Genomic DNA, 17,624 nt, shown 5'->3' with positions numbered 1-17,624 from the left:
AGATTAGTAGAGTTCCTTTTATAATAGGTTTCCTTAGGCAATCCCTTCTTGAACATATAGCTCCCTAATGACTTGCGCATGCGCAGAATCATTCCAAAACAACAACAACATTGGGCAATCCGGTCTTCTCCCAAAGTTTTCCGGTACCTAAATCCCTGCGTTCCTAAAAGGGTCCCCAACCATGTTGGATAGACAATGTGAGGTTAATTACCATTAAATACCCAGTGCTGAGCTGCTGCGTAGTTTTACCTGACATTTTACTGGGCCTATTCAACAAAATACAATACCCTACCTAGGTCAGTACAAACCCTCGACGATGAACTTGAAGAAAGGTTAGGGCTACTCCCAGAAGGAAATACTAGTAGACTGACCGGCACTTACTGTCTGGCAGTGAAGACTAGGACCTTTCTAGACAGCTTCTTAAATGGGCAGTAACACTTAGGCTATATGACACCACCAGATAACAGAGGCCTACACCACTTGTGTTTAATTCAAAACAAACCGACACGGACACTCTATTGTATTTAGTCCGTAACAAAAAATAAAACTTCTCCGTGATGGTAGCTCTCTCAAGCATGAGTGCTGATGTTTTTAAGTACGTCGGTGTCCATGACAAGACGAAAATAATGATGAAAAAGTATATGGATGATTTTTCTGATGATCATTATTTCCCTGCTAGTCTTTATGGGCTTTGTAGAGAGTAAAGAGAACTTTAAATAAATTGCAGAATAAATATAGTATTACTATTTCTATTTCAGGTACTACTTGGGCGAATAGGGACTGCAAGAAACGCAACCACTCCCGAAAAGCTAGATACTATAGCCACAACTTATTTGGTTACTTTCGTTACTAAACCAGGCGAGTTTGTACACATTCATAGTTTTGGAAATATCTCGTATTCTTGACAGGGGAAATACTATAGTGTAAGTGTCTATAGATTCAGCCATGTTATAAAAAAAGTTAAAATTAATCGTATTCTGTAAACACAAGAAATTTGCTGTCCTATTTATGGAAACGGTGTGTTGCATGAACTGCAGAATGCGAGGATGAGTATCTTTCAGCTTCTAATATAAAAAAAAAAAACTTTTCTTGTTTCTGTTGTTTTCGTTTATTAAAGCATTTTTTTTCTTACATATAGCTGCTACAGAAATAAGTTTTTTTGACATTAACATAAATATTACATTCTTGTACAGTCTCGTGTCTTTTGTCTTTTCCTTTCCAGTTCTGCTTGTAGTGTCAATTCTTGTTCTTATCATTAGTTTGCCTTGTTATTAGTTGTTTTAGCATTCGATTTTCCCATTCTTTTTTTATATAACTTGTATATTCTTAATGTTTCTCTTCCTTTCGTTTATGCTTTCTGCATTTAAGGGTCAACCTCTTTTTATCTTATCCAAAAATAGTCTTTCACCATATGATGGTTTCTTTTTATAAACTTCGTTTGATTTCAATAGGACTAGTTTTCAAAATATTTACTTAATTTATGCCGGATTCATACATTGGCGATTCAAGGACGCACAAAGCGTAACTGCTGAAAATTAATTAGTTACGACGACATTACGATGTAATTATGCGGATGCGTTCAACTGTCTAAAGCATATTATATGCGGTCCGACCGCTTCAACTGTTTACTTGGTGCAGATCGCCAAACTCGGCGACGCGGTAACGATTCATGAGGATCGTTGGCGATTTGGTCGTAATTCCAGAGTAATGATGTCGTAATTAGAAAAATTTCAGCAGTTACACATTGTGTGTCCTTGAATCACATAACTTTTATTATGTGTGACCGAGTCGCTGACAATTTTTTTTTTCTGGCGGCCCCGGACCCACAAGTGATGCGATTTTTGCAAAACCACCCATTATAATTGCGCGTCCTTGAATCGCCAATGTGTGAGTCCGGCAATTCCTTGACCTCCAATGTTTAATTAACTTGGCCTTATTTTTAAAGTCCTTTCTTTTGCCCTAAAATGCTCCTATTTCTGATCTCAAATTACTTGTCTTAAGCTGACATCTCAAGCGTTGCTCAAAAACAGTGGGTGACTTAGTAGTGATACCAGTAGGGGAAAGTCTTTGAAACGCCTTCGTTACGGTTGCCGTATTGCGGCTTGCCGCACAACATAGTTGAACAATGCATTTCACACATCAATATCTTATTTATAAATCTTGTCTTTTTACATCAGGGCATTTCCTTTTAAGGGCTTGTTCGTCATCTTTTGAACAAATATAAGGACAACCAATCCACATTTTACCTCAAAATATTGAAATAAATTGTCTGTTACAATGTTTTTTTTCAAGAATTTCTGCATAACAGTTTCTTTAGAACAGCTTTGTTACATTTCTTTATCTGTAGGCTATACCTAAAATAGGATACCTATATCTTTACACCTTTGAAGTAAATACTGTATAAATATTTCTATTTGTTCACCTACGAAATAAAAATAATTCAGTAAAGGTCCTCACAAGGTGATTTATTACTCACAATGATTTTCAGGAGGTGCCGTTATGGAGTCCACGCTGAAATACCATGGTGGCAAATACGAGCTTACGTCAGATGTATCTCGAGTGAATAAGTACGGAAACCAAAGTCACTGCATTGTTGATGATATCGTAAGAAAGTACTGTTATTGCAAGGATATGCTGACGTAATATGATTTCATTAAAATGATAGACCTTCAGAAGAAGATTGCTTTAGTCGGGCCAAACGAAAGTGGCGCGTGAGAGAAGGTCTCCGTCCAATGCATCGTATCGACATCAAAGACATTAAAGACCGGTCAGTGAGGATACGAACGAACAATCTGACCATCTTATTACCTGCGGATTAACTGATTTAGTGTGTCAGACGAAAAAAAAAAAATTAATCTTGTTCTTGTCTGAGAGGGGCTGATATCTAAATCTTAGCCACATGTCAAATTATTTTTCTTTTCATATAAATAAATACTACATTTACAATTAAAAGGTTCCCTCGAGTTTGAGCCAATATGGTATTTACATCCAAATCTTTGGGTATGATGGCTGAAATATCATCAATATAACAGTACCATGTTACAGGAAAATGGAAAATCTTGGGGATGTACAGGCATTCAAAAAATTCCATATATAAATTTGAAAGAACAGGCGAAGGTGGGTTTCCCATTGCTATACCAAACGTTTGTTTAAAATATTCCTCATTGAAAATAAAGTTTATGCAATTCATCTTTAAGGTATTCCAATACCAAGTCAATGGGCAGTTTTATGTGGGTGTATTTATACATGTGTACTATACACACACACACACACACACACACACACACACACACACACACATATATATATATATATATATATATATATATATATATATATATATATATATATATATACACACAATTAAAGAGGGAGAAACAATCCTATACAGAAGACATTAAGGATAAATGTATTTTTGAAGGAAGAAAACACTTATAATCTATTAAAGCGCTCCCTGTGAGGCTCTGATTGACCTGGGATCATAATTCTTCCAAGGTTCCTATTTGTTTTCTACTGACCACCTGGAAAAAAAAAGTTTAAAAGGAAAATATATCCGGGATTATGACTGACGGAGCCCGCCCAGCTTTAAGACCTTAATGCATCTTCAATTTCATGACTTCTCTAAACCGCGCTCTCCAGGTAAAATGAACGAACTCTTTAGATTTCGCCACGATACATTCAGTCTCTCAAGCGCCACTTTCGTTTGGCTCGACTATAGTTAATATGAAAAAAATTTAAAGTGTGAACTTGTCTTTGGGAAATTGTTTCACTGGAAAATGAAAATAATGCCATTTCATTGAAAAATTGTAAACTGTGAATCAACATTTTGGGATTTTCATTGGAATGAGGAAAAAAAATTGAACATATTGTAAATTATGAAGCTGTCTTTGGGGGTTTTATAATCGAAAAAACTTGCAAGTTGTAAGTCTGTTTTGAAGTTTCACTGGAAAATTAGAATATTTTATATTTTTAAAGTTATTGCAAAATGCGTGAACTAACATTCATGGTTCTTTTAGGAAATAATGACACAAATGGTATATTTTTTAATTACTGCAAAATGTGAACCAACATCCGGGGTTTAGTTCCACTTGAGCAATGAAAACTGTAGCCTAATGAGTAATTTTTTGGCACTGCAAATTGTCATAATTTGAATACATATGTTAAAAAAAGGACAATATTTATCAGAAATGGCTTCAGGTAAATTAGTCTTCCACGTGCATTGCATATTTAAAACGGCATCTCACAACCTCATATTCTGGTCTGAATTTATTTTTTCTTTCATATTATTTCATCTCTACTGACCTTCATATTTAATGTTTTGCAAGCTGAAACTGGACGCAATTTTTGACCGCTGTCTGAGTGCTGTGTGTACATATATGAAGGACCTGTTGGTCTATTTTGTAAATATTCTCATTTACAAATGCTCTTGTAAATAATCTATGTACTAAGTAACTGAGTTGTTAAAAATGTGATGGGTTATTTTGGTGTTACAAATTACGGTACTGTATTTATATATGATTTGTATTTGAAAATATTTATGTCTGATATAAACTTAAACTGAAACACAAAACCGTAAACATATGTACCGTAGTTACAAACTGGTTATGGTACAAATTAATATAGCTAGTGTTACACAGTTGTATAAATATCTATGCCTTAAACATTTTCACAAATGTGTTTATTTTGTTCCTGATAACTACTACAAAAAGGGAAAAAATTGTTGCAGTGTGCAGTATTTCACACATTTCCTTTGATGATGATTTACTTTTGATACTTTTTTATTCCAATTTCTATATTCTCTAGTTAATTTTCAGTAGTTCTGAGAAAAAATAAAAGCATTGGCTGTTTCTGATAATTCATCAACCTCATGAATGTTATGCACAACTCTTCTGTCCCATGAATTCTCGATTCTTTAAACCGAGAATTCAGTTTTCCCTGTTACTGGCTCTTCTTTTGGGAAGAATGATGAGAAAGTACAAATACTTACAAACATAAGGTAGAGCATGTTACATTAGAATTTAAGGTTTTATGTACAGGCAGTCCCCGTCTTACGGAGGGGGTTCTGTTCCCGGCAGCATGCCACAAGCCGAAAATTGCCGTAAAACGGAACATCATAATTATAATGGGAATAAACAGTGCTTAAGCGCCGTAAAACTGGGTTACAGTGCTGTAAACCAGGTAATGGTGCTGAAAAATCGGGTTAACGTTGCTGTGAGCCAAGTGCCATAAAGTTGGAATGCTGCCGTAAACTGAGACAGTCGTAACTCAGGGACTGTCTGTAAGCTAAATTTCAAGTAACCAATAATATGTCACATCCAAATTTATTTATAATTTTGTTCATGCGATATACTGTAGTACTCAGAGCCTTGTGTTTCTCATTATCTAGGGCACTATTCTTTTGTAGGGTCTAAAGTCTTTACTGTTGTGCTTTCAAATTATTAGCACTTTCTCATTTTAGATATACAATGCAATTTACTTGCTGCAATATCTGAATACACAAAGAAAATCTGTAAAACAGACTTTGTAAGTTTATACACACACATCCCTCTCCTTTTCAGTTCTGATTTGACGGGACAATCCGAATCCCATACAGTAATATTTATACTATTGTAAATCTATAACAATAGTCTTTCATTGAGATAATGGGTAAACATTATGCTGTGAGTTTTGCCTTGTGAGTGGCTGGAGATTTCCTTACTTAATGTTTTCTAAATTTTCAATAAGAACTTAATAAAGAAATAAAGAGAAAGCATATTTTATGGCATTCCTAATAATCTGATAAATCTGGCGCTCACATTCCAGTTAGAGACTTAGTAAACTGTCTTAATCAGTCTCTTTTCACACTTTTATAAAAAGAAAAATTTGTCAACGCTTTTATAATTTCATTGCAATATTTTAAACATCAACAAGGATTAGCGCATATGGTTTATGAATTACATACACGCCAAGAGAGTTTTCTGGTACTACTCATTTACAAAAGCTTTTTCATGAGTGAGAAGAGTACCCTTTTATGTTGGACTGTTAGTATCCTTATTTCAGAAATTACTGTCACGTTTCATTTAGATAAATGCCCAATCTTGAGCCAAGTTTCTCCTCCAACATTGGGTGTTCCATTGTCAGTCAGCTTCCAAGACTCAATGCAGGATACAATCTCATTACTAATGACAATTCTCTGCAATACTCACAAAAGAGTGAAAAATATAATTCGTCATTTGAATTTTACATCCTGCTCAAGGCACTGAATATAAAATTCAGTTACAGAAGGCCAAGTGGTCATAACAATGAAATCCAGTGTGTAAGTTTTGATAACAGAAATATCTCCATCATCATCAACGAACCAATTTACCCGAAACCACTACAGGAATTATCACATTCATACTAAACTAAGGTAATGGGAAAAAATAGGTTAGAATGTAAATGAATATCTGTAAGATTTCATGACTTGAAAAGATTGATATCACTTACCTGTTCTAGATGAAGAAAGGTGATTAATGATAAACATCACGAATACAGTAGTGTACATCATAGTATAAAGAACAACTTCACTTCAGTCATATGTCCTGCATTACAAAGAAACAACTTCTTGAGAATTGTACTCTAAACTGAATTCTAATAGTATATCTTTGCACCATGAATCTATATTTGAATTATATGTACAGTATTGCAAAACACACCCTAACACTGTACAGTACTTTACATTGGTTAAATTATCTTTGTCTACATCATTATGATTTACACCATGCCCTTAGAGAAGTACAGATATACTGTAATATACCCCAATAAACAGTACTGAAAATTTTAGCTATGATGGAGTATAACTAAAAGGGAGTTGTCGCATACACTTCACGACACAAAAACAAAATTATTAACAGTAACAACATGGCATAACAGTACTGTAATGAGAAAATGACCTGTGAGATACAACTGAGCTGGGGAGAAGTGAAAATCAAGAAAACATTACAATATCTAGACTTGATAGAAGATGCAGTGGATGAAAAGGATATAGGGGTTAACCATAGAATAATTGAAGGGGGGGATATCTGGCATACACTGTGACAAGAAAATCCCTATTAGTCTGGGGGGCAGAGTACTCAAGATGGTGGTACGATATGCTATATTTTATGTGCAAATATGGGGATTCTTAGATGGATGAATGGAGTGACAAGATGAGACAGGATATGCAATGAATGCATCATGGGATCAGCAAAAGTCACTGAAGTGTCAAAGAAAGCCTCAAGAGTCAAGACTGAAATGGTTTGGACACCTGATGAGGAGGGAAGTTGATGAGTGACATGTTGCAGGAGAGATTACAGAAATGGAAGTGCTAGTAGCACAAAGAAGAGGAAGGCCTAATAGGAGACTAATCATGAAGACATGAGAGACAAAGGAATTGATGAAAGTAGGACACATCTTAGAAACAGCTGGAAAGGCTCATTAAAAACAGCCATCCCAACTAGAGATTAAGCACATGTAACTTTTCATTGATCAAATTACAGATATTATTTCTTTGACTTTAGTCTGTCTAAGTATTAAAAGTGGAGAGAAGTTCTCTCTGAGAAAACAGATAACAGAAATAACACTGTATATGGTTTACAATAATGGAAAAAATACCAATTAATTCAGGTACATTAATTTTGTTAAACTGACTATACATGTGTAATATGTGATGTTTCCTTACCCAAAACAGCCATTATTCATTTAATGATTATGAAGCTATACTGCCTATTATAAAGCTATACTGCCTATGTGAAAAACAAAGTAGTACATGTACATGTAATCCCATTACCCAAGATGCATGAAATAAATTTCTAAACTTTTAGCAGAACTATTTCCATTAAAAAGCAGTTTCAAAAAATTCAAATGACAATACATTTTCTACATACACAAATTATGAGGTAATTGATATCTAAGTATTTATCCATAATGTATTTTATTCAAGTCACTCACAACAATACCCTGAAATCATATCAAAATTAACAAAAATAAATCACAGCAAAGCAAAATCATGGAAAAAATATTTTGAGATTTATGACAGCATGAATAACACAGCTACAGTATATTATTTTGCCTAAGTTCATTATGAAGTAGATGATATGGATCAGAAAGAAAATACCGTAGCCTATCTCCTCTAGAAAAATATGGCTATATTACTATCCTGGTAAAATGCATACGGAATGTGTAATGATTCCAAAACAGGTTCTAAGTAGATCAAATGAACTGAAAGTATCAAACACCCTTCTTATGTAGTGTTCCATCATTAATAAAATCTGGAAATCTGGAAATGCATGTATGGACTACATGCGATGAGAAGGGGCTAACATGAAATTACTGAATCTGAATTTTAAATGGGCCTCCATTGGAAGATTTATGCTACAACTGCAACAACGAAAAAATGCCCAAACATATTTTCTGTTCAAGCTAAAGTGTTACAGCATTGAAGAAAGTAAGTTTGACGCCTGTTTTATAAAGCAATGATGTATACATACATTAAGAGTCTATATGATGAGCTTACCTACTCTACTCTTGGCAATGAATGAGCAATTATATTGTAATGATTACTGATAAACAAACCTGGCACCCACAGCTTTGCTCCTTTTCACAGCAATGATCTTTTGAAAGACCATAATTCATGAATATTCACAGTAAAATTGTTGCTTATCAAAAATATAGCACAAAGTCTTGAGATGTAAAAAATTAATTTAATATTAAAATATAAACAAATTAAAACAATAACAGTTAGGAAAAAGTGAGCTTTATGTACAGTTCTTTCAGAAGCACTTCTGAAAATAAACTATCACCTGTGCATCTGTATGTACAAAATTTTTCTGGGGTGGACCTAGTAAGGACTATTACATATCAGATAAACTATGGCTTTGGATCCAGAAAATCATAATTTCGAAGTCTATCTGCATTGACATAACTCCACTTCCATTTCTGAGTTGGGGAGTTCATGTCACACATTGTTACAAAAACTTCTCTCGTTGTTATGCTGGAATCAAGGCAATGTGATGGCGGATGTCCAAACAGGATCATTTGATTCATCTGGAGGATATAAATTTATTATTATTATTATTATTATTATTATTATTATTATTATTATTATTATTATTATTATTACAGAACACTTTAGCCACACCAAGTTAAGCCTCTGAACTCACATATGGTTGACTTGAAGGATCTGGTTTTTAAGTGAGGGACATATCTGAAGCAGAAAAGTTGAGGGAGTCTGCCACAAAACAGAAACGGATGAAAAATAAAAAGCAGGATCAATGAAACTCAGGGTTGAAGGAATGCTTCCAAGAATCTTCAGTACTGCCTAAAATCTGCTGTACAAGGCAAACAGTAGTGTTTCAAAACCATAAGTTAGGGGAGTGAACAGACATCTTAATGTGCGGAATTGGAATATAAAATTTAGGCTAAAGGCCAAGCACGGCAACCTATAAGGTTATTCAGCACTGAAAGGCAAATTGAGGTAAAGAAGGTTTTACAGGTGTAGCAGGAGGAAAACCTTGGAGTTGCACTATGAAACAATTGTTAGAAGAGGGAAGAAAGTAAGATAGAAGAAAGATAATATGAACAGAGGTGCAGTAAAAGGGCTGAAAAGTTGCAGCTAAAGGCCAAAGGGACACTACAGAGAATCTTATGTAATGCTTACAGTGCACCGCATAAGGGGCACTGATGGCACTACCCATCTATGGGGATTTTAATGTGTCCACAGATAATAAATGTTTTTCAGGCTGTAGTTTGTTGTTAGCCTTAAAAATCTTCTATAAAATGTTCCATGTCTGAATATAATGACGTTTAACCATATCATTAGTTTAGAGAGTCACCCAACAACATTCTAGATTTAGGTTTAAAATCCTTAGCCTTGTTCTTTAAAGTATGAGATTTAAATTATCTCAGGTACCACCAACCACTGCCTAACAGACTTATCAATCAGCAGTGTAATTAACTTGAAAAATCTTAATTACTGTATACAGAAAATGATTTGATAGCTAAAAGCTATGGCCACCATTCACACAGTTCAAGGTTATCTCATATTCTAACTGCTTAGATGTGCAGTAGCCATATTCCAATACTTATGACAAAAGTTTAATTATTAAATTCTACCATTCTGTAAAATTCTATTAAAAGAATCAATGTGATTTATGACTAACTCAGATACACAAAACACGGTAACTACTGTACTGGCAAATGTCAAGGTCATTTAGCTGAAATGATGTGCGTATGAAAAAAGTGATGCCAGAATTCCCTTATTCAATAAAGGCCTGTTATTCTAGTTGCCAATAATAATAATAATAATAATAATAATATTAAATATCCTATTGGTGATGAACATAGAACCAAACACTACAGAATACTTTGTTAAAGACTTCTATAGTACCTCTTCAAATTGACAATTTACTTACAAGGCTAGTCTACAAATTCCTTTCTGCACTTTTTTCTTTTTACTTTGGTTAGTTCTATTTTTCATTCAACATTTGTTTCTGCTCTCCGAAGGTAATCAAATGTTTATGGCAACCAAGCTGTTAAGTTTTCAAATGATAAGGATGTGAAAAATTTACCTCTGATATTTTGCAAACCAAATGTTTTGTTGTCACAGTATATCTAAATATATTTAAAATCCAAAGCTGTAATGAAAACTCAGGTAACCAGACATGTGTTTTGTTGTCAAATCTAAAATCAAAAGCTACTTTTTGTGATACTAACAACTGGTTTTTCTTTCCAAAACCATCCTTACTGCAGGTATTTCCTTACTTCAGTCTGTTTTCTAATGCTTGGTTTTTATTAATGGTACTCTATAACATCACGGGGGGCCGGGGTAAAAGGTGGACAGCTATGTGAGAGTCAATTCCTGCTACATACCATGGAATGCATAGGGCCTCAATAGTTTCCTACCACAAAAGTCTGAACTGTGCCAATTCCTTCAGGTCATCCAAACATTGCTCTCCTACTTCCTTTATTGTTTTAGCCATGTACCACATGGTATACCAGATGCCCTGGCATCCCTGCCAACCCCTCTCTATTACTCCTTACTTCAGTGGTCAGTCCACTCTGGGACTCCCTCCAACCTAGATTCCTTCTCCCCTGGAGTCTCTCACATAACCATTACTTCACAGAGAGAAATCCAGTTTTAGGAAACAGGATACAGCAAATGCCCTTTATATTCCCCTACAAGGATTAATGACAACAGAAAAGAGAAATCCTCCTTTAAGGATAATGATAAATACATGTAATATGTAACTGGTGGTATTAACAACAGTAGTGGCTGAATGCTTTAGCTTATTTCTATTACTAATATCATATTCAAGTAGCTGAAAAAGAAAAATGATGGGGTTTCATTCTTGACTCTCAAAGGGCTTGAAAGCAGGATTTCTTTTTAAATGAAGTCAAATTGGAGCAGGGTAAAGCTAATGAAGTCAGACATCTAGCTGGGGGACAGTGGGAGCAACAGATAAAAAGTAAGGGCCAAAAGAAATGCAAGTTGGGGAGTGAAACAATGTTTAAAAGAACTGTCAACAGTGAAGCTGTACAGTACAGGTTGACCATCACTAATCCGGCAATCAGTAGTCCGGAACAATCAGTAATCCGGCACAAATTTCGGCTAGAGTAATTTCCAATGTTTCCGCACTAATTTTCAAATTTCCCGGGTCGCTGCGCTAACTCGCTCGCCGGCCGCTTCGATTTGGTGGTGCAGTGTGCTGCATCAACAAACTGGTAGCCTAGCCTACGTTATACTGAACTGTATTCACATATTAACAGTATTATACAAACATCAACATAACAAATGTGCATCTTTTTCATGGATCTTTTAAAAAGTTATGCTTTACTACATTGTTTCCAATTGCATTATAAAATGCGATCAATGTTTTGTTTTGGGAATCGGTATTGCGGCGTTTATTTCGCCACATCAGTATAATAAGTTCAAAGCGCTTTTCTTGCTTCTAGTTAGCGTAAATGAATATGGATACTTTATTTATTTGGGACACGAATATTTTTCGTCATACGAAGTGTTTTAAGTCGAAATATAACTTAAATACGTTTCACTGTGAAATTAATTTTGCTATTTTTTCGTTAATATATGACGTTCGCGGGAATCACGGCTGCCCGTTTTGGGGGCATGTTTGTTTTGTGTAAAAAAAAATCAAGATTCCGTTAGCTATTTTCTCTTGATTTCATCATAATACAAGCTTTACATATTTATCTTTTATCTGTGTGAAAACAGTAGTAATTTGTATTCTTTCATGCCCAGTAGTTTTGATTAAAATACATTCTCTCCAGTTTCATTTACGGTCAAGTTTCATGCATGTTGCCGATGCACGATAATTTATAGTCATTAGCAGCTTGAACATTGTTTTCTCAGCTTCAGCTACAACTTGCAGCTTAAAGTTACTGTAGCAGTATATTTCCCTGCCGATCTTTTCTCCAAAGCGAATAAGGGTACAGTGTAAAAAATATATCAGTCCTATTGTACAGTACTTAACGTCATTTGTAACATAACTACGGTAATTTTGTATTACCGTACGATGGTTGAAATACAAGCAAAACAGTTATTATCCGATAGACCGATACGATTATTAGCAAAACAACAGTTTCCCGTTTGGTTGTTCATGGCTGTACGCATTTTTGCAAGAGTATAACGTTACTAACAATACTTTTATCATTGTCTATTACTTTTTTTAACTAGCAGATGGAATAAAGAGATGGAGGAAAAGAAGTTTTTCTATTGTAAGTTGGTCTCTCTCGCTGCCTGATTGTACCTGCTGCCTGCGCCTGCACGAATTCTAAAAATATTTCCTAAATATTTTCGTACCGGTATTAATTGCTAACCCCATCGTAATCGTAAACTCGAAATATCGTAAGTCGAATTATCGTAATTCGAGCACTACCTGTATTTGATAATTGTCGTTTCTTTATTATCCAACGTGTACTGATTTATGGGATATTTTAATTCTAAGATGAGGTGCTTAGCTACTGGGTTTCGTGTATTCTACCCTAATAAATGGCTAATCCGGCAAAATGGCTAATCCGGCACTCTCCAGGTCCCAGTGATGCCGGATTAGTGACGGTCAACCTGTAGTTTATATTAGTACTAACCTAGCAGCTAATAATAATATAGACGATAAATAATATTGTATTATCATATTTTTCTTCCTGGGTAGCAACTATGGCTTATGGGTAATAAACTTCAAATCTGGACTCTGTTATCCAATTGGGAGCTATTGTCTCTTAACAATGGGCCTTCACAAGCTTTAGAACAGTACACAGTAGACGCCATCTAGACCCTCTCTTCCATTCTCAAATGTTAATATTTAATTTAGTAGCATCGATAACTAAAAGGTACTACAAAAATGTACTAATAATACCAATCTCACCATATCATACTTCCACATCTGGTTCCCAAGGCCTTTGTGACATCCGAACAAAAGGACAGGTGCATGTTTATCTTTCAGATCAGGCACGTCCCAGCAGTTATGACTCTTCAGTGGACGGATATCCTACAAAAACATGGTATAATCATTATTTTGCATTATTTTGTTTCATTTCACTTATTGCTGCTTACAAAACTTTACTCCAGTAGTCTATTTCTTACTACATGAGCAGAAATGGCAAAAATGATCACTGTATCTAAACTACAGTATATTCTATAACAGTATCAACTTACAAATTTGTACATAAACATAATTTTATAAATAAAAGTACCAGTTTTAACCCATATATGCCCAGTGATGCATTTGTGCAACACTAAACTTTTGTCATGAGTTGATAGAGAGAGAGTTTAACAGAAGGATGTACGGTGAACTGCTGAAACAAACTGTATAACAAGTGCATTACAGTGATTTAAAATTCAGTGTAATTTTCGTCTATCATGTCTTCGAGAAATAATGAGTATACTGTATATGAGAAACGCAACATATTTATAGATAAATAAGATTATGTCCTTATTAACAGATTGTTCCTTTATTAGTGCATTTCGGAAATTTGTGTTTTAGAATGTATTCTGATGTTCAAAATATGTTCCGAAAACATAATTTTTATTGTGATGCGTTCACGCAACACTGGGCATCCCATGTCTCACTGATGTTGAATATTCCACATATATTTCCCCCAGTATATTGCGTTTAAAAACGTTATATTTACAGGTTTGCCTAAGGATCACCATAAATATACATACATACACATACATACACACACATGCACCATATATATATATATATATATATATATATATATATATATATATATAACCAAATATGTATAGGCCTATATATATACATATATAATATTTACATAAAAAGCTATGTAAAGGCCTATAAAAAAAATATATATATATATATATATATATATATATATATATATATATATATATATATATATATATATATATATATATATATATATATATATATATATATATATATATATATATATATATATATATATATATTCATAGAGGTCATGAGAGCTTGATTGAGCTATGTTTTCTGTTTAGGAATCTAACATTGGTAGAAATTTTGGAAGGATTAGAAAGGCTTTTAAGTAGTGAAGAAGATGACAGTGAAGATAATATTGTTGTTGAAACAAAGAGACATGTATCCATCTACATTTCTCCTCCAGAAAACGGGGGATAACAGATGAAGATTCAGGAGAAGAGGATGATGTTGACATAAACAACCTACCTGTAGCTCAAATGATTTCTCAGGCTCTTATTAGTGGAGAAACTCCGACAAAAGGCAGAAATAAGAAAACTTCTAAAAAAAAAAAAATGCAAAGTGAGGCACTGGTGCAGTAAGGATATGGAACAAATAGACAACAACTCCTGTCAACTTTTTTACAGGCCATCTATTGCTGATTTTCCACGAACCCCACCTGAAATATTTGAACTTTTTCTTGATGCTGCTGCCATAGAACTTCTAACTATTGAAACTGAAATAAGCAGCACAAAATGGTAACCATCAGTTCTCTTTATCATGTAATGAGATGAAAATATTTGTTGCAATTCTACTGCTATCAGGCTATTGTTCTGTATCAAGACGCAGATTATATTGGTCAATGGAACTGGATACTCATAATGAGCTAATATCCAATTCAATGCGTTGGAATAGGTTTGAAGAGATCAAGAGGTATTTCCATGCTGCAGATAATACGGATCTCAATCTGACGATAAGTTTGCCAAAGTACGCCCATTTTTGGACATTCTAAATAAAAACTATCTTTCCTATGGTAAAGTCTTTGGGCCATCCACTATATCTATAGATGAGTCCATGATTCCATACTTTGGAAGACACCCAACAAAACAGCTCATCCGTGGAAAGCCCATACGATGGGGTTATAAAGCATGGGCGGCTTGCACTCCTTTGGGTTATGCCTTTCCTCTTGACCTTTACCAAGGAAAATATCAAGGAAATAATCCAAATGAGTATGCAAGTGAATATGGATTAGGAGGGAAAGCTGTTCTAAACATTCTTGACACACTTCAAGCTGAATATCCAGGAGTAAAATTCTCTCTTTATTTTGATAACTTGTTCACCTCAATAAAACTCTTAGAAGAGGTCAAAAGAAGAGGTCATGGTGCCACAGGTACCCTAAGAGCCAACAGAGTAGAAAAATGTCCACTGACCATCAACAGAAAGTTTGAAAAGTTGCCAAGAGGTAGTGAAGAGGGTTTCTTAGATAGAGATTCTCAAATTCTCGTTGTCAGATGGAATGATAATGAAATAGTCAGCATTCGTTCTTATGAGCATGGAACGTTTCCCATGAAAAAATTACATATAACTAAAAAAAAAGAAAAAATCTGTTAGGCTTAAAATGCCCAGTGTTGTGTATACGCAACGTTGGACAGTCATGGTGTGCCCAGTGATGCGTTTGCGCAACAGTAAATTTTTTGCCATAAATTGAAGAATACTTGAGAAAACTTGCTCAAACATTGATATATGGCATGAAAACATCATAACCTATATCATATATAAAAATAATTTCATTTCAAGAACCTTCACCTTTTCTGGGCATATATGGGTTAATTTTATATGTAGAGGCTCACTCCCACATAAACTACTGTACTTGATTACTATGAGAAACAGAATGACATGAGTGTGACCAATTCTCAATTGAATATAAATCTTCTCTCAAAGTGTAATGAGTCAATGTTTCGTATATGAAAACCAAAATATTATATATTTGTGCTATTGCCATAAATAGAAAGACATTATTTTTCTTGTCTATTCTTCCAAATGTGCTTAAGGGTTACCTCATATCAAATAATTATCTAGGACAACTAGAAAAAGAAAGAATGCTTACCCTAGTGGGAACTTATGGCATTAAAAGTACAACATTAATTTAGATTACCATAATCCTATGCCATCATCTGAGCTAACAGAACAAATGCTGCCATTTTATGAATTGCAGAATTTACAGCACTTACCTTGTAAGCTGAAAGCTGGAACTGAAACTGTGAGCTCTGGCTGCATTCTCCAAGAGAGTCTAGTCGATCAAACTGACCTTTGAACTTTGAGTCAACACACAGTTTGGGGTCAGCTAAACTTTGGATCTATATGGATTAAAAGTAAGGCTTGTTACCCTCTTGGGGAATTATATAGGCAAAACTGTTAATTAATCTTAACAAACATAGTACTTCACTTAAAAACATACTAGTCTGCACACTCAACTGTTTCTCAAGTTTACAAATACATAAAATTATTATCACTATCAAATATAAGTGATCTATGACAGTCACAGAAGTTATTTATAATAAGGAAAACGTCCTACCGTGCCATTGCAATAATCTGGAGGCTCTATAAGAGGGTAACTTTTTGTCAAGTCAAACGCTACACTTTCCATAAACCATTTAAAAGGTTTACATTTGTTTCTCTCTCTCACAGCTAACTGCTCACTGATATCCCCTGTGTCAGTCTGGGAGAAAATTTAAAAACATTATAAGCATTTGTGTTACACCTTGCAAATGTTTTTGTACCTTGTAAATAAGGACTTATAAAGTTTTAGCCTTCCTGCAAAGAGCAACTATTTTGATCCAGAATGTCCTTTTTTGGAGTTGATGACGATACCAGCTAAAGTTTATGGTATCAATCTGACACTCAACAAATCCTCCTGCTGTCAATACATACTGTAGTATCCTTCAGTAATGTCATAAATGTACTATATATCCAAAACTGCTAAACCTCATCAAATACAGTAAAACATTTCTATTTTCTTTAATATTATAATTTGATAAACTATGCAAAACATGATTCTATTTTGATATGCTTAACTACAGGACAGTGAAAATATGAAATCTGAAGATATAAAAGTTGCAATTAACAATGTTGCGTTTCCGTCAAAGACTCCAGCAATCTGAAATTTTTCCTGATAATATTAAAACTCCATTACAACAACTACTGAAATAGCAAACTAACCTCTAACCAACCAGGCTGCCTCATATATAAGTACTTTTTATATTCATCCATCCACACTTCTGCAACACGGCGATAATTCTGTAACAAACACATTCTGAATTACTGACACGGTAACAATTGATAAGAATACTGTAATAATAATGATAATAATATTAAATAGCAAAGACAAAACTGGTCTTTAAAAATGAACATACCAAATTATTCTTTATACCA

At 34.3% G+C, this 17,624-nt stretch overlaps 3 protein-coding genes across 15 annotated transcripts in view; 1 reads left to right on the top strand and 2 right to left on the bottom strand.

The window, feature by feature from the left end:
* Nucleotides 1-548, bottom strand: part of LOC136847146 (divergent protein kinase domain 2A-like) — a 69,297-nt gene extending 68,749 nt beyond the window's left edge. The window contains exon 1 of the mRNA XM_067118540.1: nucleotides 382-548. The gene's annotated coding sequence lies outside the window, so the exon portion shown is untranslated. The remainder of the gene's footprint in view (nucleotides 1-381) is intronic.
* The window catches only part of LOC136847143 (uncharacterized), a 44,942-nt gene extending 40,269 nt beyond the window's left edge, over nucleotides 1-4,673 (top strand). For all 4 annotated transcript variants that reach the window (XM_067118515.1, XM_067118517.1, XM_067118516.1 and 1 more), the window contains 2 exons: nucleotides 759-858; nucleotides 2,489-4,673. In XM_067118515.1, the coding sequence (XP_066974616.1) occupies nucleotides 759-858; nucleotides 2,489-2,643 (255 nt within the window). In that variant the 3' untranslated portion in view covers nucleotides 2,644-4,673. The remainder of the gene's footprint in view (nucleotides 1-758; nucleotides 859-2,488) is intronic.
* A 3,240-nt stretch (nucleotides 4,674-7,913) lies between these two features.
* Nucleotides 7,914-17,624, bottom strand: part of LOC136847144 (N-acetylgalactosaminyltransferase 6-like) — a 73,514-nt gene continuing 63,803 nt past the window's right edge. For 5 of the 10 annotated variants that reach the window (XM_067118519.1, XM_067118521.1, XM_067118524.1 and 2 more), the window contains 5 exons: nucleotides 17,412-17,489; nucleotides 16,768-16,911; nucleotides 16,424-16,549; nucleotides 13,377-13,499; nucleotides 7,914-9,042 (listed from right to left, as the gene is read on the bottom strand). In XM_067118519.1, the coding sequence (XP_066974620.1) occupies nucleotides 8,866-9,042; nucleotides 13,377-13,499; nucleotides 16,424-16,549; nucleotides 16,768-16,911; nucleotides 17,412-17,489 (648 nt within the window). In that variant the 3' untranslated portion in view covers nucleotides 7,914-8,865. The remainder of the gene's footprint in view (nucleotides 9,043-13,376; nucleotides 13,500-16,423; nucleotides 16,550-16,767; nucleotides 16,912-17,411; nucleotides 17,490-17,624) is intronic. The other 5 variants (XM_067118525.1, XM_067118527.1, XM_067118528.1 and 2 more) reach the window with 1 other exon arrangement.

Source organism: Macrobrachium rosenbergii, chromosome 16 (genome assembly GCF_040412425.1).
Source record: "Macrobrachium rosenbergii isolate ZJJX-2024 chromosome 16, ASM4041242v1, whole genome shotgun sequence".
Taxonomy (NCBI): domain Eukaryota; kingdom Metazoa; phylum Arthropoda; class Malacostraca; order Decapoda; family Palaemonidae; genus Macrobrachium; species Macrobrachium rosenbergii.
The sequence above is the reverse complement of the archived record's forward strand: the minus strand, read 5'-3'. Positions and strand labels throughout refer to the sequence as shown.